At 51.6% G+C, this 21111-nt stretch overlaps 4 protein-coding genes across 5 annotated transcripts; 1 reads left to right on the forward strand and 3 right to left on the reverse strand.

Annotated features, from left to right (window-relative positions):
• Positions 1-50: 50 nt before the first annotated feature.
• On the reverse strand, positions 51-1776 carry TRAPPC4 (trafficking protein particle complex subunit 4). The gene is made up of 5 exons (XM_051638374.1): positions 1574-1776; positions 1290-1464; positions 1110-1213; positions 889-1015; positions 51-490 (listed from the first exon to the last, which is right to left on the reverse strand). Exons 1-5 carry the CDS (start codon positions 1746-1748, stop codon positions 412-414), a joined length of 660 nt encoding a protein of 219 aa, XP_051494334.1. The 5' UTR covers positions 1749-1776; the 3' UTR covers positions 51-411.
• A 107-nt stretch (positions 1777-1883) lies between these two features.
• Positions 1884-3007, forward strand: RPS25 (ribosomal protein S25). The gene is made up of 4 exons (XM_051638322.1): positions 1884-1892; positions 1994-2089; positions 2523-2706; positions 2913-3007. The coding sequence occupies exons 1-4, from the start codon at positions 1884-1886 to the stop codon at positions 3005-3007; spliced, it is 384 nt and encodes a 127-aa protein (XP_051494282.1).
• Positions 3008-3795: 788 nt separating this feature from the next.
• Positions 3796-7009, reverse strand: CENATAC (centrosomal AT-AC splicing factor). 2 transcript variants are annotated; one of them, XR_007891487.1, is made up of 9 exons: positions 6708-7009; positions 6458-6623; positions 6325-6387; positions 6139-6203; positions 5667-5772; positions 5321-5351; positions 4830-4913; positions 4355-4730; positions 3796-4225 (listed from the first exon to the last, which is right to left on the reverse strand). XR_007891487.1 is itself a non-coding variant. In XM_051638707.1 (9 exons), exons 1-9 carry the CDS (start codon positions 7007-7009, stop codon positions 4180-4182), a joined length of 996 nt encoding a protein of 331 aa, XP_051494667.1. In that variant the 3' UTR covers positions 3796-4179. The 2 variants fall into 2 exon arrangements, 1 of the variants encoding a protein (XP_051494667.1); XM_051638707.1 differs by having other exon boundaries at positions 4598-4730.
• A 1851-nt stretch (positions 7010-8860) lies between these two features.
• On the reverse strand, positions 8861-11218 carry FOXR1 (forkhead box R1). Its single transcript, XM_051638323.1, has 6 exons — positions 11170-11218; positions 10814-10918; positions 10443-10657; positions 9908-10164; positions 9299-9459; positions 8861-8889 (listed from the first exon to the last, which is right to left on the reverse strand). The coding sequence occupies exons 1-6, from the start codon at positions 11216-11218 to the stop codon at positions 8861-8863; spliced, it is 816 nt and encodes a 271-aa protein (XP_051494283.1).
• Between the last annotated feature and the right edge of the window lie 9893 nt (positions 11219-21111).

Raw genomic sequence — 21111 nt, forward strand, 5'->3', positions numbered from 1 at the left:
GTTGCTACCAGTGCACATTTACCCTGCCAAGAGAAACCCAACTGCCCAGCTTCTTGAGGAATATTTATTACTTCTGCACAGAAACCCTCTGTGAAGCCATAAGTTAGAGCTATACAGGAAAAGTGTATGTACAGTTACAAAGAAAACAAGCAGCTGCATCGGGCACAGCCCTGAGCCTCTTGCTGCTTCCCAGAGGGCAGTGGAGCTGCCGAAGCAGAATCGTCCTCTGTGGCCCAGTGTAAACAGTAACGAGTTTGTGTAAGGTAAATTTCACAACAAAGGGGATAAAAGGGTATCCTGGGAAATAATGAAGCATGTTTTGGGGATACGCAGACTCTGCTGTAGAGAAGAAAGCTCTGGCACAGGTCCAGCTCTTCACAGAAGGAGCAGGCACGGCAGGAACAGTGTTCTCTATGATCCCGGTCCGAAGGGTCCAGACTTTTCTGCCACCTCCAGAGCAAGTTTCAAGTTCTGATCAAACAACTCACATCTGAAAAAGTCAGAAAAACAGAAGGGGGTGACTTTACCTACAGAACAGGATAACAAAGGCCGAATCTCCATATCCTTTGGTTCTGCACCCTGCAAGGAGATCCCATGCATCACAGGCAGCAGCCTGACTGCTGTCCAGTCCCAGGGCAGGGTCCTGTGTGGGCTGAAGGGCTATGTTGGGCAGCAGGGATCATACCAAGGAGCAGAACTTCCCACTTCACCAGTGGAGCAGCACTGGAACAGGTCAGTGTCCCATCCCTGCAGCCATATGCTGCATCTTTCCCATTCCCTCACCCCCTGGGTCTGCTCTGGCACTTAACTTAAGGGCTTCTGGAATTTGTTAGTGCACGGGCAGAAGGCGATGAGGGGTTGTCACTGTGTTATTGGCAGTGGGCTTACCTGATTGGCATCTCCAGGGAGTAGAAGGGATTCTTCAGAGCAAAGTCAGAATAAATTTCATAGATCTTGCGGAGAAGAGAGTCTATGCCTGCCTGCCTGGGGTCAGCAAGAACCATGAATTTGATCCCTGGGGCCACAATGACAGAGGAGAGAGAATGGCTGCGCTCTGTGCCAGCCCCAGCAGAACAGGGTGGTGCTGGGTGCCTAGGGCCAGATTGTACCTGTCAGCGTCTGGAAGCAGTGCAGCTTGAAGGTGTCAGTCTCCAGCATCTCGATCCCAGAGCTCCCCACCTCGGGGGACAGCTGTGATCCGATGGCGAAGAGCCTGCAGAGAGACAGCCCTCAGCACCCCCAGCACCCTTGCCCACACCAACCCCGTCCTGGCCCATCGTGCGGCTCACGAGTGGAACATGGAGGCCAGCATGAGCTTCTCGTTGGAGGAGAGGCGGTGGCGGCCAAAGCGGATGGACACGGGGTAGTTGGCCGGGTTGCCCAGGAACTCCAGCACGTCCTTCCCATCCGCCGTGAAGCGCCCGTTCACCTCTGCGCCGTTGATGGCCAGCACGGCGTGGCCCACTGCAGGAACAGCAGGTCAGTGTCAGCGGGCCGGGCCGTCTCCAGGCAGGCTCTCGGGCGCTGAGGCCGGTCAGCCCGCCCGGCCCGCTCGCCCCAGCCCGGCCCTCACCGCGGATGCCGTCGCGCTGGCCGAAGGCGACGACGACGCGCTCGTCGTGCGGGCGCAGGACGAGGTCGAGCGGGAAGCTGAAGGTCTTCTCGGTGTCGGCGCGGGGTGCGTAGTGGTCCAGCTGGTAGATGAGGCCGCCCGCCTTGTTCACCACGTAGACGCTGAAGATCGCCATAGCGGCCCAGCCCCGCGCCGGAACTGGCGTCGCGCCGGAACTGGCGTCACGCCGAGGCCACAGGGCTTCCGCACGCCTCGCGACAGGCGCTTCCTTTCTCGGCCGACATCTTGGGGGAGCAGCAGCCGCCGCGCCATGGTGAGCGTGGGGCCGGGCTGGGGGCGCTGGGCGGGGTCCCCGAGGACCCCGGGGGCTTCCACCCCGCTCCCCGGCGCTGACTCTCCCTTCTTTTTTCCCCCTTGTAGCCGCCCAAAGACGATAAGAAGAAGAAGGACGCGGGCAAGTCCGCCAAAAAGGACAAGGACCCGGTCAACAAGTCTGGCGGCAAAGCCAAGAAGAAGGTAGGAGCGGGCGGAGGCGACCTGGCTGGGGGCAGACCCCCAGCCGCGGCTCTGCCATGAAAACCGGGGGGAGGGAGGGGATGCGGAGGAGGATGTTGGGGTATCCCGGGCCTTCCGCGTGGGTGTCTGGGTGCTCCTGGCACAGCCGTGGTAGGGGGGCATCGTGGTGTTGGAGGAGCCGTCTCATCATCTGGCAGTCAGTTGCACATCATAAAATTAAATCTGAGTAGGAAAAGGCTTTACTCATTTTCCTTAGACGTACTGTAGGTGTTATCTGCAACACGTGCTTCTATAAAGAGCCACTTGTGCATCCCATTAGTCCTCCAGTCCAGGGTGGGATACTACGGGGTGCAGTTCTCAGGCCATCCCAAAGCTTAGTCTTTTTTTATTGCTTAGAAGATGGCTTAGTGTTTTTTTTCCTCTTTTTGAGTAGAAGTGGTCCAAGGGGAAAGTGAGAGACAAGTTGAACAATCTTGTCCTGTTTGACAAGGCCACCTATGACAAACTGTGCAAAGAAGTGCCCAACTACAAGCTCATCACACCTGCAGTTGTCTCAGAGAGGCTGAAGATTCGGGGCTCCCTGGCTCGGGCTGCTCTCCAGGAGCTCCTCAGCAAAGGTGAGTGCCCAAAACTGAAAACTTCTTATTTTCTTCTCCTTGGTCACATAGATGATTTTGTGCTGCATCTGAGGGATGAGTTTTGATGAGCCTCTGGTGTGTCCTGTTGTTGTGCATCCTCCGCTGCTGTAGAAGGGAGCATCCAGAAGGGGCATCCCCGGTGTCCCCCAGCACACACACGTGCTCAGAGTTCTTTGTCTTCCCAGGTTTGATCAAACTGGTGTCCAAGCACCGAGCCCAAGTGATCTACACCAGGAACACGAAAGGCGGGGATGCGCCTGCAGCCGGGGAGGACGCGTAGGGAGGTGAGGGGGGGGCCCTCTGGGGGGGTCGTGTGTCCAGGGGTTCTCAGCATGTACTGTGGTGGGCAGTGCTTGTGCTGCTATGGGTGGGTGGCAGCATTGCTGGAAGCATTGGCTCTCCAGAATTTAAGAGTAGTTTGCTGTTCTGTCCTATTGCCTGTTGGATGGGGAAGCCATGTGTGCACTCCCCTGCCCCTGGGCTGCGGGGTGGGTGGGCTGTGTCACCCCGTTGCAAGGGGGTGTTCTTGTTGGAGCAGGGCTTCCAGGCAGCTTGTTCTGGTCTGGTTGTGTGACTTGGGACTTCTTGCTTTGCAGGTTCTCCGGTGACCTCATCAACGTGTCATAAGTAGATTCACACAATAAACTTACTAAAATAATTTTTCTTGCTTTTCCAAGAATGCGTTAGTTTCATTATTGAGAGTGGGTTCTGGTACAGGTGGTGGATGTCTTCATCTACTAGTGAGGTTTTGCATTTGTAGTGTTGGGAATGTACCACGGACATATTCTTGTATTGCAGAAAGGGAAGGAACTTTTCCATCACCTACAGCAGCTGGTGATGTTAAACTGTGTTTGGTTGTAGCAGGAGAGAAACTGAAGCACATTTTTGGCATTGTAGGTCGGGAAGGTGCCAGTGGGTTATTTTCATTATTTATCTAAACTCTGTCTAAATAAGCTGTGCCCACAGATCTCTGTGTTCACAAGATGACAGCATCTGTCAGGTCAGTGTCTAGTGGGGAAGTGTTGGAACTGCTAACACAGGTAACTTTTTTTTTTTTTAAAAACAACCTTTTTATTTCTCAAAAATCTATTTCTTTAATGGGATGTCATGCTACACATCAGTGTAGGACACTGCAGCACGTGCTGCATGAGCTCAGCTGCCTGAAGATGCAGCACAGGCAGGATCTGCCCTTGTGTAGCCCCAGACCTGCAGAACAATGCCCAGATGGTGTGTCCAGTTCAGAGGGAGTGGATCCAGCAGGATACCAGCAGGAGTGCTGACCTCGGGATACCCTGTGGCCACCCTGCCTCCCAGGGACGAGGGCACACCAGCATGTTTTTAATACTTAACAAGTGAGCTAGATTTGGCAGCAGCACTGATGCAGCTGCAGCTAGCTCCAGTCTACCTCTGCACAACATTCGGAGCTTGGTTTCTTCAGTGCTTCTCTTGTGATCACCTTTTTTTCTTCTTTTCCCCCGATTCAGTTCTAAACTGATGCCTGGAAGGGAGCATAGGAGTCAGAATATAACAGCATGTAGCGAGGTAACAAATGCTGCTTCACCCAAGGAGTAAGACAGTGCTACATGTGGTGCTTCAGAGCAGCAGCTCTCAGTCACTTTCTAATTACCCTGGTGGGCTGTAGCAGTCTCCCCTGCCAGCTGACACAGACTTGGGCCCCTGCAGGGCACAGAGGTATGCAGGGCTGGGCTGAGCCAGGCAGAGTGTCTGCACTGTGTCTTCACATGCTTCACCTGGCAAGTCATGCAGCTCCAGAACAGTGTGTGGCAAGACATGTGCTGCTGCTGCCAAGCCTGCTTCGTGGGGATCAGGTGTGGAACGAAGCCACGCGCCCTTAGACCCTGCTCCTCACCTGGACTGCCACCTCCTGCCGTGGTTCCAGACACGCCCGAAGGAAGGCAGCCAGCTGTCAGCTGTCTGAGAGGTATGGTCAAAGCTGGCACCGACACGCTCTGCTGGCAGCTTTTTCAGCTTCTGCTTCTCCTCTAAAAAACATGTAGAGCAAAACTTAGACAAACTGCTTTTGATTCTGTAGTGCAGTGAAGAGAATGCACAGTTAACTGAGACGTATACAAGCCACTCACTTTGTTTGAGGAATTCCTCATATGAAGGTCCAATTTGTTGTTTACTTCCATCCTCTTCCTCTGTTAGCCAAGGAGGTTTTGCTCCTAAGAAGTCACAAGGAAAAAAATATTTTTATTTATATATATATATATAAATATATTAATTTTTTTTTTTGCCACTGTGTTTAGATTATCTAAAGTGCACAGCTCGAGATAGTCCTCTCTTCTCCAGCCCTGCAGCTGGCCCTGCCTAGCAGGAGCAAGGGGAAAAGTAAAACATGACCTCTCAGACAGGGAAGTTGGCTTGCAGATCCCACACAGAACTACGCACTCCGCACTGGCAGCACCAACAGGATTTTCCTAATGCAGAAGTGTTTTCTTCTTTAGTATGTGAAATGTTGGCAAGACAGTTCCCTGCTTCAGAACTGCTTTCAGTTATCCCTGTTTTATTTGCAAGCCAGGAGTTTTCCATAGGGTGGTAACCAAATAAGACATGGAGCTGATGTGATTACCTGTGTGAACATTTCCTTTCCCCTCTGTTTCCTGTTAACAGAAACATAAAGCACTGGTAAGAAACTGACGCTTTTAAAAGCATCTCTAAACAGCATGGTGTTACATGCATCCCCTTCCAGTATCAAATTCTGTTACAAGACAGAGGTGGAGGCTCTTTACTTTCTTTAAGGAGCATTTGGATTTTTGGTGCATGTTAAAGAACGTTTGCTTAATGATGACTGAAACTCTCAGCCATGAACGTGCACAGCTGGCTTTTCCAGGGAGGGGGCTGCAGCCACGTTTGTCACAGGTGCTGTATATCATGTGCAGCTATTCAAGTTGTGCTCATTAGCCACTCACTCCTACCTGGTGGCCAATGAAGGTCAGAGCCTGGCCTGGTTCCATCCAGTTTAAGCTGGGTCCTGTCTGCATCCTGCTTGGGCCAGGCTGTTCCACATCCTGAGAGGAGTCCCTGGAAGACAGGAGCCACAAGGCAACCTGAGAGGTGAGTGATGGTCATAGCCAGGCAGGCAATGTTCATCCAGTGGTTTCTTAGCAGAGTTTGTGTTTGGAGACAGAAAGAAAAGGAGAATTTGTCCTCGGGGCACAGTAATGTTAAAAGGATTGTGTGTTATCATTGTGCTTGTGGTGGTTTGTGCTCATGAATGTGTGGACAGGAGAGTCATCTCTCTGGGTGCTTACTGGAGTTTAGGTAAAGGTTTCTGAAGGATCTGAATGGGTGGAAAATCCTGGCAAGGACAGTTTCAGCTGCTGCTGTAGCCCAGTCCAGGTTGTGCAGTACATGGGTTAGCAGGATTTTAAGGAAAACTGTTCTCACCTTTCGGATCCTGCCGGGGGCCTGCAGACAGGCGGTCCTGCACAAAGCTCTGCCTCTTCCTGAAGCTGGGTGCGATTCAGGAAAAAGTGACAATATTTCTGGCATTGAGCAGAACCCCCCGGCCACCCCCGCTGCTGGCGCAGCCCCCTCCCCGCCCCCCTCCAGGCCAGGATACAGCTCACCGACCTGCAGGGCGGCCCGCACCGTCTCCCGCTGCCTGCGCTCGGCCTCCCGGATCCCGGCCGCCATCTGCGGGGAAAGAGCGGATGAGGCCGGGCGGGGGGCCCGGCGCTGCTCCAGGGGTCTGATCCGGGACTACCTGCCGGATCCGCTCCTCCTCTCGCCGCCGATGCGCGGCCAGCGCCTGCTCTGCCGCCCGGGCCCAGCTCTCGTACTCCTCGGCCGGCACCAGGACCCGCTCCCGCAGCGCCGCCTCCACCCGGTTCTCCCGCCAGAACCGCAACGTCTCCCGACGGTGCTCGGGCCTGCGCGACACCCGTCAGTGCCGCCGGACCCTTGCTGCACCCCCGGGCCCCCACCCAGCGTCCCTGCCGGTCCCCCCCGCCTACCCGGCCAGGTGCCGGAGCAGGCCGGCCCCCGGCAGCGCCAGCCCGTCCCGCTGCTCGTCCCGCCGCACGCCGCGCCCGCAGCACAGGCACCAGACGCGCCGGCCGTGCTGGGCCGGGTCGTAGGGCTGCAGGGCCACGCCGCCCGCCCTGTCCCCCGCCGCCGCCTCGGCCCGCGCCGCCTCCGCCTCCTCCTGCAGCCGGGCCAGCGCCTCCCGCAGCCGCCGCCGGTGCGCGGGGCTGTAGAGGTGCCGCCGGCCCGAGAAGGAGGTGCGGCGGCACAGCCCGCAGTGGTGCACGGCCATGGCGGCGCGGCCCGCCAGGCGCAGGCGCGGCCGGCACGGACCGCCCCGACACCGGCCGGGCCTGGGGGGCCGGGCCTGGGGCGCCCGGCAACGGCCGCGGGCAAAGCGGCGGCTCCTGGAGCCCCCCGGGCGGCACGAGGTGGCCGAGTCCTGCTGCGCTGTGGCCAGGCTGGAGCGGGGCCGGGACACCTGCCCCCTCGGTGCCCATTGTTTGATGCCCAGCCGGGGTGTGTGTGGGGCAGAGCCCGTTCTTCCCTGCCCTGTCCGAAACTTCATTGAGTTTCAGGCATCTTCCATTTTTTGTTACGAACCTGAGGGCGTCCTACATCCTCGAAGTGCACTGTCCTCCCCCCTAACCACTTCTTACACAGTCTGCCTGGTAGTACCGCTCCAATGCCTGTTTTCCTGCCCATTCACAGCTCTACAGCTGTCTTGAATGTTGGTTTTGTTGTTTTTTTTTTTTTTTTTAAATATATATAGTAAGAGCAGACGATGCTTCTGGTCTAGTCTGGTGCGACCGGGGAGTCTCTGAACTGCAGTGCCGGGGTTATCCAGTGCAGCCAGGCCTCCAGCAACCATAAAATCGTAGAATCACAGAATAGTTCGGGTTGGAAGGGACCTCAAAAAACACCTAGTTCCAACCTCCCCTGCTGTTGGCGGGGATGATCAGACAGCCTGCGCTGTCAAATGCAGGACTGACGGTCTCTGTCTCCCTCCGTGTGCCTTCTCTGGTGGCTCGGGTGGTGTTACTGCTCACCTGCAGTCCCACCCCGCGCGGTGCTTTGCCTGCTGCGACCCGAGCCTGTGCGTGTAGAGGTGAGCCTGGGAATCCACTGGCTGTGAACACATCTATTCTCTTACACTGGATTCTGGGGTGTGCCCAGCCTGCTCTCTCATCCTGTGGGTTGGTGTGGTCTGCCTCCTGCTATCCTCTCCCTGTGGCACAGGTCTAAAGAATATAAACTAGCAGTGAACTGCAGAGCCTGCACCATGGCTGAGTGCTGTTTGGCCCCTGTCACTGGGCACCCTGGCTTCTGCTGCACGTGGGACTGGACACGTTGTGCTTCAAATCAAGCAACTGCCACAGCAGCCAGGAAGAAGGTTTGAAAAATCTTATTTTCGGGAACGCTAGATAGCTGCTGCCTGCCTGAATTCAGACCCAGGAATATGATTTTCTTGCCGCTTGCTGGAGAAGCAAGTAAGTTTTTTTTCTTTGTTGCATCATTTCTTTGCCAATGTAACTCTCCCTCCTCACACTCTGCAGTGTTTTCCAGTTTCTGCCAAGTGAGTGTGGCAGAAATTCCAAGCACCTTGCAAAGCAGCCTGCCCAGCAGTTAAGTGGATCTTTGCTTGCTGGTTTTACAGCTGGCTGGGCAAGTGCAACAGCTTGGAATAATATCTGTATGTTAGGGGCTCCTCTCACTCAGCCAACTAACGTGTTCTCTTCTCAGTCTCTGACCTGTGGGCTGAGACCCTTTCTTAGGAAACAGATCAACCTTCTCCTGCAGCATAATCCTTTGCACTGCAAGGACATTGCAAGAGGCAACAGCTTCTGTGGAGGACTTTGTGTTAAAGTTGTAGCAGGTACCACATGTCAAAATACCTCTGCAACTTGAGATATGTGCAGCTGGAGCAAAAACTGGCCTTACCAAAGGAAATTAGATTAGTCACCCTTCTCCCCGCCCCTGCCCCCCCGCCCCTTTTAAATTTCAGCCCTTGTGTCACAATGCTTATAATTTTCACACACAGTTTTTGGGAAGCCACCTGTGGCAGCACCTGAGAAAACAAGCTTTGTTTGAAAATACACAAAAATATATGGTACATGTTTCCGAAGCAGGGAGCCAGAAGGAGTCACAGGCTGAAGAGAGATGTCATGAGATCTGCAAAAGATAGAGCGGAGGTTGCAATAGTTACTTGGGCTGTGGTGACTGTGTGGGCACTGCTGCTGCAGCCTCAGTCCTTATCCATGTCAAACTGACTGGGATTGTATTGCTGAGCATGTGATACTGAGATGAAGGCTCTGTGTTTATACAAGGCCTGGTTTGTCTCTCTCACTATGCTGGTTTCATTAAAGAAGAGGTTTTGGCTGGTTTGGTGACCAAGCCCTGCTTGTGGCTGTATCTCTGCAGGGATCTCCAGGTGCCTGGTATTGTCTCCTAGCTCTGGTGTCCTGCAGTGCTGGTGACTGTGGCCTGGCTTGGGTGCACACCCATATCCCTTCCATGGTGGGCATCTGGTAAAGTCTGACTTGGTCTGCGTTTTGTGTAGCTCCTGCCCTCTGAAACGTACCTGGTTTGCTCATGCTTTGGCGCACCAAGTCGAGAGCCTCCTTGGGCAGAGCCAGTGCTTCCTTCTGAAACCTTCTGCGTCCTTCTGCAGTCAGTTTCCACAGCCGGGACTTGCGGTTTCTTTCACCACACACAAAGCCAGTAGTTTTCTTAAAGCAGCTTCTGAGGCACAGATTGTGTCGGATTGTGTTTTTCCAGCCCTCTGGGGCCGTTTGAAAAAATGGGAAGTGCTGCCTATGGAGAGAAAAGGTTTGTCCTGAGCTGAAGCAATTAGAGGCTGTGATAAATAGCAGAACACATTGTATTAGAGCAAGGGAGGGAGGAGAGGGTCCTCTCTGGTTCCTGTGGTGTAAGGATGGCTGGTGTGATTGAGCACTGTGTTTTTTCTAAGGAGTCTAAGACAAAACTAAAATGCCTGCTCTTGAGACTCTCAGGTTTGAGAAAGAAAGGATGCAGTTTTCTCAGTGGCATCTAGAGCGGAAGGCAGAGCTAAGACCAGAAGGTAGGTCCTAGCTGCCACATCCCTGCTCCCCGAGTAGATTGGAGGCTCCTGTACCCCTTTTCCCTCTTCCCCTAATTCTGCACTAGGAGTAGGGGGGATGGTGGGTACCGTGTGAACTGGTAGATCTGCTGCACGGTCAGACTGCCACTGGTGCTGTTGCACAGGGCGAGGGTGATGAGGAGGCAGTAATTCAGGGGGGGACGGGGCCAGCCTCCCTTGGTTTCAGTGCTTGTCTGCTTGGGGTACTGGAGTGTCCCACTGTGAGGTCTCAGGACTGCAGATGTTTGAGGCATCAGAATTGCTTTGGGTTCGGGAGTTTCCAGCATCTCCTGAGGAGCCGGTAAAGCATCTTCATTCTCAGTAAGCTGGGGAGAAGGAAAAAAAGGACATGGATATATTAGCTCTGAATGGAATGAGGGGCAGGGATAAATCTGTATAGAAAGCCCATATACTTTAAATGTTAGCCTCCTTGCCTGCATGTGGTATTCTCAGCTGTTTGTCAGATGGGCTCAGTGCACTGACTGAGCCCTGCTGGAACGGTAGGTGGCTGCTCACTGAGCTGCTGAGCCAGCTCGTTTGTTCCTGCAGGATTGTTAAATGTGTACAGTGCTTAGGACTGCCCAAGCAGTTCCCTTTTTTGTACCTTTCCAGCCTCACTGGAGGATGACACCACATCCTCCTTGAAGCAATCTGAGTCAGAGTAGTCCCAGGATGTGTTTGGAGAGGAGGTTTCCATAGCATCAGGGACTGAGGCCACTGGACCGTTGGATCTGGCTGGGTCCATGCCAGGGCTTCCAGGGATGGAGCAGACCAGGTTTGGGTTTACCCACATCCAGAGGTGGGGCTGAACACCAGGTTCTAGGGAGAAGGAGAAATGTCACTCTGTGGTCCCACCTGAGGAGTGCTCCCAGATCCTGCTACCCAGGGGCAGCCCAAGGAAGCTCTATCGCAATGCAAATCCTGAGGCAAAGGTCCCCAGTTGCTTTCTCATCCCATACCAGTTCCCAAACTTACCCCTGGTATCGGGTAGTGGCCCTGGCAGCAAGCACTCGTGTGCGAGGGGGTCAGCGTGCCACTGCAGCATTCGATGGCACGGGGTCTTGTCAGGAGCTGTTAGACCTGGGGTGCCCAGAGACACTGTGAACTTACAGATTTTGTTAGCCTCCTTTCCTGTAAGCTGCACACTTTATACCTAATCGCAGATGTTTCTAATTTGATCTGATCACATTTAAACATAAAGAAAATGGGCTTCTGTTAACCTCTAGACTGAAACTTATAATTTACAAGATTTTAAAATTTTCACCTGAGTTTTGGAGCCAGGAATATTTTAAAAAATAAGCCAAGTCAATCAGTCCCCCTGAGGCTCTTACCTTGCAGACACTCTTCAGTAGTGATGGTGAATTTGAGCTCTTCTCCCATATCCCAGTCCTCAAGTCCATTTTTTAAGTGCAGGCTTTCCCAAAATAATTTGTTTTGAAAACTCAAGTACATTTTCTTTGTATGGCAAAATAATCTCTGGGTGCTGAGGGCAGCAGGATCTGCAAGGGTGGCACAAAGGAATCCTGTGAGTTTGAGGTGCTCCCATGAGCTGAGAGACTTGATTTAATGTTTGGTGGGGTTTTTTTCTTTTTTTTTTTTCTTTTTTTTTTTTTTTTTTTTCAAGGATATCACACAGGTGGGTGAAAGGCTGGTCTCTGTTTCACACTTTTAAATACCTATTAAAATTACCTTCTAAATACCTATTAAAGCCCCTTCCAGTGAGAAAATTGTCTGCATTGGTAGGGTAAGCAAGCTGATTGAGAATAAGATAGGTGGCACTATGTAGGCTCTGTTTGCTGCCCATTTACTTTGCTAGAGCCCTGATAAATGAGCCATTCCTGTGTTCATTAGGCTAATTTTTTATTTATTTTTTTTTTTTCCCCGCTTCTGATAAAATCACAGTGTCACCTTCACTCTGTGGTGGACTTCCCTGATCTGAGAATCCAAATGTTTCTGGAAGCAGGACAGATCTCTGAAGGATGCATGGAGTGCTCAGGATGCATTTGCAGGTACCGGGGAGCTTCCTCACGCTGCTTGTCTGGAAGTTGCAGGTTTTAAGACTTGAAACTGCTTTAGATCAGCCTAGGCAAAACACTGAAGGGGTACCATAATGGGGAAAAGGAGCCAGGTTTAGCAGGTACTGGGCATGCTTTACAGTGTGTCTCTTAGGAACCTTTTGTGCAGCTTGAAGACACAACCTAAATTCTGCACCTTCCTGAATTGGTTCTGTTTCTCAGGCCGCATCTTTCACACGCGGCCTTACAGAGCCTGTCCCAGGTATTACCAACGAAGCCGTGTGGTTTGTGCTATGGAAGGATGGTTGCAATACATACTCACCCCCTTCGCCCACTCACCGTCGCCCTCTGCTTGGGGAACAGGGAAGGCAGGTGGCACAGGTGGAAAGTGAGTAGCTACAAATCAAAATCCAAACCCTGTCCAAGTGCCAGCAGGCAAGTGGATTTCAGACTCTACATATTTTGACCAATTTGTAGGAGGATGCAGGTTATTCTTGTAGGTGAGAAGTGCATCAGGGACTGGCTGCCAGTTTGTAGCAGGGAGATGGACAGAAAGAGGCTGGTTTTTGCAATTGCTGGAAAAGATTACGTTAGCATCCTGATGTTGGGAGAATCTCAGCTTAAAAGTGAATTTCGTGATCCTTGCACCAAAGGTTTGGCTCCACGTTGTTTGGGTTTTTTCTGCATGATGAAAGAAAGGAGTGAGGTGCTTTTCCCCACTGTAGACTTGCTCTGCAGTGCTTTGGGGCAAGCGTCCCTGTATTGTTTGCTGTCACTGCTCTCACACGTTCCACGTTTGCATCTTTTGAGGCAGGTTGTTAAAAAATTAAGTGAAGAACCAAACCGTGCTCTTCTTGTTAACTTTCAAAGGGCAGGGAAGGATCTGGTGTGCTCAGTTTTCCCTATTCAGTGAAAGCGGGCAGGATAGTTTGTACTGTGTGTACTTGTCAGGTGTTTCACAAATACTAAGACAGTATGGTGTGGCTTTTGCTAGATGCAAAAGCCTACAGTTGCATGGCGTTTTCCACCCTTGTGTGACAAAGTTCAGTCATGAGCAGAGACAATGTGCTCCCCGTCAGATTCCTCAGGTGTGAGCTGGACCTGCTCGGTTGGCTGCTTTCCTCAAAAAACTCCAAGTTCGCCCCAATCAAAACTCTTTCCCCTTCCTGAAACTGGAGCCAGGTACTTGACTTGAGATGTGTTGCAAACAACTCAGCTACTACAGTTTAATAATTTACCACATATCACTTTACCTGTCGCACCACAAAGTAGCTTTCCCCTGCCTATCTGGAGTGAAACTCTCAAGCAGTGGTGTTCACATCAGCTGAGGCACAGTCATTCATTAAGCCTGTGACAATCTACGTGCACCCGTGGCTGATGCCTCACCTACCCACATAACCTTTGGTACTTCAGCACAAGAGTGCTGGACTCGATGCAGTTATGTTCATAATCTTAGAGCCATGTAAGTATTTTTGGGGGGGGGGGGTAAAAGAAATCCTGCGATTGCTAGACCTTGCATGTGGATGAAGTGTCTTGTCGTGCTTGCTCTTCAGCTAGGAGTCACCGATGTGACAAAGGGCAGAAGAATATTTGGGGATGGACTTGTCCCCGGAAAGGGCACGGTTGGTTCTCTGTGCTGCTTCCCAGGAGACGCTCTGGGAAGAGCAGCGCTGGAGGATCAGGGAGCTCGGCCACCAGGGGCCGTGTGAGCCGACACTTGGCAGGCAGCGGCCGTGTTCACCTGTGGCTGTTTGTGAGCTGGTGTCCCACAGTTAAGTACCCAGCAAAAGCTACCACAGGGCAATGAAGGAGATGAGAAACAGCTGCAGACCTTCCAGGGCTGCCAGCAACAGCTCACTGCAGCTGATTCGAGTTTTCTTTTTCCCATGTTCCCACAGGTTTCTGTGTCCTCAGAGAAAGCTGGACTCCTCTGTGGAACTGGTAAGTAACACAAGGGAAGGGGAGGAATAGGATGTAATAAAATGTATTACAGTGCTCCACACAGAGAAGCCCTGAATGATCGTACTTGGATCTTCCCCAAAAATGATATGAAAAGAGCTTGCTAGTACTGCCTGCCTTTGCTGCATGGATGGAAAGCTTTCCCCTATGGAACAACATTTACTTCTTTCTGATAGAGGTTTGAGGTGCTGCTATAATACAAACAGATGAAGCAGGGAAACGAGCCCTGTGGTCTGCCCAGTCTGTGCAATGCAGCCAGCAAAAGTGAGAGTAAACAGGTTGGCTTCCAGTTTCAAGTGTAAGAATGTTTTAAATATGTACTTGCGACAACAGACCTTTCCCTTAAAAGGCCTTAATTTTGCTTGGGGCTGTTCAGTTGCTGAATCCCAACACCATGGGTTTGTGTATTGTGTATTCTGGCTGAACGCATTTTAACCCCTGACCTCTGTCTCCCTACCCCTGCTTTCCCAGGGGAAGAGGGATCTTGGTCAGACTGAAAGACCCAATTCATGGCAAATAAAATCCAAGATGGCCAATTCCTTATGCCCTATGGTTTAAACAGAAGCTCTTGCTTGTCTCCTAAATCCATCTCATTTTTTGGTCCCCTCTAGCTTCGGAAGGTGAAACAGAAGTTAGAAGAGAACCCATTGGCACGTACAGAAGGGCAAAGTAGCCAGCATCTCTGTCTGCATCGTGAATGGAGCTGAAAATGTAGAGAGGCAACAAACTGGAGGAGCCTTGGCTCAAGACATCTGGATTCTCCAAAGCCAGCTCTTTCTAGGTGAGTGTTACCAGTACGGAAGCCAACTGATGGGATGCTTTTACTGGTCTCTCCTACTCCCACACACCTCATAATAACAAGACCTCCAGGGAAGCTTTGTAAGGATGTGGGTTGGGGCCAGGGGGCAAGTTCGGCTCTGTTTCTTTGCCGATTCCTATCTCCTGATGTTTTAGATTAAGACTTTCTTGCAAATCAAGAGAAAAGGCATTTTGGATTTGGGACTGTGAGTGTGCTCCATTGCTTCTCAGGGTCTGACACGTGTGTTTCTGTGTATGTGAGGTGTTTATAGATGTCTTCAGCCAGGCTTATGGCTTCATGCATGTGAATGAATGAGCTAAGAGAGGTCTTCTCAGCAGATTTGCTCCTGTTTCTGAAAAATGTTGGACCCGAGATCACCCTCTCCCCTAAAGACAGAGGAGCTCTATACCTTGGCTTCTGACTCAGAGCTGCTATTCAAGTCTGGCTTGAGTGACTTTTGTACTCCACAGCCGCTGAAAGCTTTTAATGTGTGCAGAGGGACATCCGCTTGTCCGTGGTGACAGGAGGGTTTCCTCTCTTGTCTTGGCTTTGCCCAGCTGGTGGTGTTGGTATAGAAGCAAGCTCAGTGGGCTTGTGAATACTGGTCATGCCAATCAACTGTGTTCTTTATATATGTGTGTGAATATATATATATATATATTTCTGTGGTAGAATGGAGATTAATTTCCAATGAAGTAATTGATACCTTTCCCAGTCTTCCTAGCACGGGGTGCATGGTAGGTGCCTGGCTTGTCCTTGTGCAGTGCCACTCCTGCTGAGCTGGCATTGCTTCCATTCCCTGTGCTGCAGCAAGTGGCTGATGCTGTGATTATTACTATAGAAAGAGCTCCCAGGATCTGTGTGGGCTGGGGTTAAAACCAGTCCTTTCTGTTCAAGAGAGGCAGTGCCAGGTGGGCAGGGGGAGAGGGAGCACAAGGCAGAGAGAAAGATGTGGACTGGTGAGGGTCTGTTGCTTCATCCGTACCGGACTGGGGACTGTGTCAGGGTGGCTGGTTAGTCCTGCAGATGCCTGGCTCTGTCTGTGCTGTAGGCAGATGCTGCTGCCACCACTGCAGTAATTCATAGCCTCTTTAGGACATGAGGACACACAGATGTACTTGATGGGTATTGCAGCCTTTTTTATTAGCCATACTCTAGTCTCTCTGAACAGATAGGCTATTTTTCTGGTGGGGGAAAGGCAGTCTCTTATCCCCCACGTCCTCAAATTCTATGAAGTTGCAGTGAAAAAGCTGAACTTGGGTCTCTGCCCCTCCTCCCTGATTTTTAAAACCACTTCAAAGGTGAGCTGGCAGACGATTGAAGCGACCGGTTCTGCCGGGCTCGCTGCTGCTCACCTTTCGTGCCGCTCCCCTGCGGAACAAAGCGCGGCGCTTCCCTTTGATTTCCCTCTTTGAAAGCCATAGGGGACAGAGTCTGAAACGCTTTGCAACTTTTTTGGCGACTCTGCTCTCGTACCTTCCTGAAGTCCCGGGTGGATCAGGACAGGGCTCCAGGGAAGAGACCTCGCTTGCTGCTAAATTAGCCATTGGTGCTGGCTGGCCAGTGGGAGGCTCCATCCCTCCAGGGTGTTGAAGCAGGCGTCCCGTGGGCTTCCAGGGAGGGCAAAGTAACTTGTGCAGTGAGGGGAGGAAGAAGCTACAGAGCATCTTGAAATTGTTGCCTTTGACCGATGCACCTGGGGGTCCCAGAGCCCGCTCTGGCTGCCCCTCGGCAGCAGCACGTGTCACCTCCTGGCCCAGCCACTGCCCGAGGGAGGGCTCTGCTCTGTTCTCCATTCCATGTGCTTTCTGCCATGAAGGGATGGCACACGGCCGAGTGGAGCATGTGCCAGTCCCCTCCCAGGTGGGAAGGGGAAAAGAAAAGCAGCGAGTCCTGTGCTGCAGCCAGTGCCCAAGGCATGCAGGCTCCTGCTCTCTCTGCAAGGGATGCTTCTTGTCACAAGAGTGGGGCTGTATGCAGGGAGGAGAGCAGGGCTTGTCTTCTGGTTTCCATACCCCCTTCTGTGATGTCAAAGCTTGAGACATTCCCGGAGCTGTAACACCTAAGGCAAGCAGGCCATCCCCGTACCGCCCAAGGAGGCAAAGACCACCTAGCACTGAATTAGCAACCCCACTTGTGTGTCCCAGAGCTTTCTTAGCAAAACACAGACAGAGCTTTTCTCTGCTTGGGTCACGAGATGACAAGATTGCAGCAGTGCAGCTGCACAGCCAGCATGTGCTGTGTTTAGTGAGAAGAGATGCAGATCATGGCTGCAATGCTTGGAAACAGTGAGATGCTGCCTGGGTGCAAAGAGCAGCAGTAATAAAGCAGTAGGAATTGCTCGTGTTGAGGAAGCACCAGATGACAGACTGGGGCTAAAGTTAATCAACCTCATCTCTGTTATTCTGGCAAGACTCCTCTCATTTTATAGCTAGTGTCACATTGGAACAGAAGGCCCAGGGAGGTGGTGGAGGTGCTGTCCCTGGAGGTGTTAAAAAAGTGGGTAGATGTGGTGTTTCAGGAGGTGGTTTAGTGGTTGGGAGTTGTAGGGTGGAGGGTTGGACTTGATCTTGAAGGTCTTTTCCAACCTTGATGATTCTATGATTTGTAGGTGTTGTGGAGGTGCAGAATTGAGGGGGAACCTCCCCTTGCCTGCTGGTCTAGAGCTAGGCTGGATGCCTGCACATGACTTCTTCTTGGACAGTGCTGAAAATCTAAACACATTAGCGTGTGTGTGTGTGTTCGCCTCCCAGCCCCTGGGTGCCAGAACTGATGCTGGAATCATGTTCAGTTGCTTATAGCAGGGTGACCCATGTATGGGAGAATGAGCCTCTGACCACACTTTGTGATTCAGCCCCGCTCATCCTGCTAGAGGAGGGTCACTGAGATCAGGAGGACCATGCCACTGAAAGTTTAGTCAAAAAAAACAAAGCCCTTTCCTTTTTACCTCTGCTTGGAACAGGGATGTTATATCTTTAAGGCACCCCCTTCACACTCCCCTAATACCTCAAGGCCTTTGGGTGATTCTGGAGGAGAGGATCAGTGCAGGAGTTTAAGGCATCTTTCCCTGCCCTGCTGCACTGCTCACTTGCTGCTCCAAAGGCTGTGCTTTGCCATCTCCATGGAAACCATTAGTTGCTAAGCAACTGGAGCATCATCTGCACTGAGCCCTCGCATCTAATTATCCCATCACAGTGGCTGAGAGGGGCTGGGGGGGGATTAACTCCTACCATGGCAGATCCATTGACAACACTTTAGTCACATTTAAAGGGACATTGTCTCCCTTCTGCAGTGCTTATCGACACTCTCTTGCTTGGGCAATTGCTTGTTTTTCTTGCGCTGTTGGACTATGAGGAGGAATATGGGTTTCAGAGCTCTGCTGGGAGCTCTTCTTTCCATCCAAATTACACGTGATGCCATTAGCTGTGTGTTTGGATCATGCAGCCTTTGCCTTGTGGACTCTAAGCCATATTTCTAGTCCTTTGTGTATCTCCTTTGTGTTGCGATTGCTTGATGCTGCCCTTATGTTATTGTCCCTGTCCCAAGAGCCTGATGTCATGTCTGCTCTGTGAAGTATTGCTGATTCTTCAGAACTTGACAATGGAAGAAGTGGGCAGCTTGCTGTCTTCTGCCTATCTGCAAGCTAGAGCAAACGTTGCATAGCTTGATATTCAGTTTAGTATTACCTTACAGTTTGCTGCCAGGATGGCTAGAGATTAAGTCTTTGAGGAGCACTGAAAGTCTGAGGTGTAAAATAACAACTAAGGAAAATCTCACTTCCTGGACCTCTGGAAGTGGACAAAGCCAAGAGCTGGCTGGTAAATTGTAAACATTCAGATAAAACAGTCTGTCTGATTTTGGGTTTGCAAATCCAACGTAGATGTTGTGTAGGACTTGGTCTCCCCACTGTGACAGACTGCACCTGTGTGAGGTTCCTGGTCTCGTGAGGGGAATGGTAGCAGTTTCAGTTACCTGTAGACAAATGCCTGAGCTTCAGGAAAGCCTGACTGCGCCAAGGTCCATGCTTGAGTGAATCATATCATCTTCTTGCCTTTTCCCATCTGGCTGGATAGGGAAGAATGTCTCAGTTTTCACTTTCTCCAGGGAAGCAAATGCTTTGTGATTGACTAAGGTGATTGCTTTTCTAGTGGCTGAATCTTTGAGGATGGGGAGGCGTTTTTGGGGAGTTCTAATTTTTTACTATGTGGGTCTGTGAACCAGCTGAGTGTTACTGCAGAGCTTCTTGTCAGTGTTTTCTGTGCCTTGTGTAAATAGTGAGGATTCTTCAGCAGGAGGGCGGCCCATCCTTCCCTTTGGAAAGGAAGAGAATCCCTAATACCTCCCTGGTTTCTCTGCTTCTGTGTCCATCCTTGAATCATAATGCCTTTTGCTGCAGCCAAAGCCTGCAGGTGTGGTCCAGCCCTGGCAATATGTTGTGCCAACCTGTTAGCAGAGCTTCTACCCCCTCCCTTGGAACGGGACCAGGACATCTGGCTCTCTGAGGAATGAGTGACCAGGGGCTAGGTGGAATGGGGTAGCTTGGGAAGATGGAGCAGGTGCCCCCACCTTGCTCCGGGCAGACGGATGGTGATGATCATTACTGGAGCTCTTGTAATGATCTTGGGGAGGGGCAGGTGGAGGAGAGTGACATATTTTGTCACAAAAACAGGAAATGTAATTAAAGTCCACATGTTAATTAAGAGCTGGAGGGGAGAAATAGATGGATTTCTGCCTGAAGTTTCACTCACATTGGCAGCTGAATGCTTTGCATAATGCTAACAGACAAGGAAGAAGGGTTTTGGAGGAGAAGCATGGAAGATGGAAGTATTGAGCAGAGGTTCCTGTGGCTTGGAGCGGAGCATGTAGTGTAAAGGAAAAGCTTTGCTTTGCCCAACTGAAGTTGGGAAATTGAAAAGAGGAACAGTGTCCACAGCCTTTTGCTTCTGGACCTTTGGTGTAAATTGGCAGAGTCAAGGCTCATGGGAAGACAGTCCAGGCCCGATGATCCAGGTGTGTTTCTCTTGCCAGGTGCCTCCCTGTTCTCTGCATGGAGATTTTCAGTTCCAAGAGTGCCAACACACTCGTCCTCTTAAAATAAGTGGATGTGAGGGAGTTCCTCAGTTCCCACTTCCCTTTTGACAGTGGGCATCCCAGCCAGTCTGAGTCTCATGCAGCTCTTGAGACAGAAAGTGAGAATATCTCACAGCCCTGTGCAGATCAGGGCAGTTGAAACTTGCTCATCTGTCCCTCTGGACGTGTGCTTATCAGCTGTGGGTCCCTGGTGGTTGCAGTGCACTAATTCAGAATTTAATGCTTGCTTTTTTCTTGTGGGTCAGGAGTCCATGAGGTTACAGCTCTGCTGCTCTGACAGGCTGGTGGTGAATGTCAGGGCAGGTATTAGTGGGAGGATCTTGTAGGCCTGGATATTGAACTCCTTTGCTGCACAGGACAGATCTGCAGAAACGCACTGGGAAACAATATCTGCCCTGCTTGTGGTGGGGCATTCACATATTTAACATGGGCATCCTCCACTCCTTCAGCTGTGCCTGTGCCCCATTACCATGGGGCTGGGGAAGGGAAAGGGAGCTGGCTTCTCTGTGCGCTTTGAGGGAAGCTGAAGCACTGTAAAGGAACTAGGGGAAATGAGTAGAGGGGGTGTGGGCGTAGGGGAGTCTGCTGTACCTGCTTACGGGAGGCTATTGCCAAGTCTGGACATGTCTGTGAGAAAAGACAAGGGTGGTCTGTATGTGCATGATGATGATGTTTGGGGAGTAGAGGATGACTCTGCTTCTTCGCAACAGTGAGAAGAAGGTTGTCTGCATGCAGAAATTAAGGAACTGTTCAAAATGTAGTTTGCCGTGTGTTGGGGGCTGGCAGGGATCAGGGGAAGCAAATGTGCAAGCCTCTGACTCACGCACGAGGTCCCAGAGTCAGGAAGGAGTAATCTAAAATCTGCCTGAGCCGTGTGCTGCATGTTAATTAGGCAGGCTGAGCTCGCAAAATGCTGCAGCCCATCTCCTGCCACCCGGCTGCGCTAACAGTGCTGCTGCTTCCCTGGAAAGAGCAAAAGGGCTTGTGCTGGCAGAGCGTGCCTGAAGACAGAGAGTGAGTGAGGCAGCCTGGGAGCTTGCAGAGCAGGAGGATTTGTGTGCCTCCTCGCCCTCTCCACAAACTGGGTGAAACGTTCCCTTGGCACTGGCAGGTTGTTTGGTGGAGAGCAGTACCTCTCTATTTGAGCTGCACGTGGCATCAGGCAGAAGCAGGGCAAAACTTCAGGAAGACTGTTGCAGCTCTCGTCCACAATGACTTTGGTTTGTAAGGTTGTCTCTGTTCTGGTGGAGGAACACCATGCTGGAGCAGCACACGTAACTGCAGGCACACAGTGCTGTTGCACAGTGGTTGGAACAAAGAAGAAAGTAAAGCGAGGGAGGGAATTTAGAAAGATAGAAAGTCACTGCTGAAGTTGAAATTTGGCTGGGATGTTGATTTGAGCAGCCTGA

The sequence above is a fragment of the Apus apus genome, chromosome 22 (genome assembly GCF_020740795.1).
Source record: "Apus apus isolate bApuApu2 chromosome 22, bApuApu2.pri.cur, whole genome shotgun sequence".
NCBI classification, from domain to species: Eukaryota; Metazoa; Chordata; class Aves; order Apodiformes; family Apodidae; genus Apus; species Apus apus.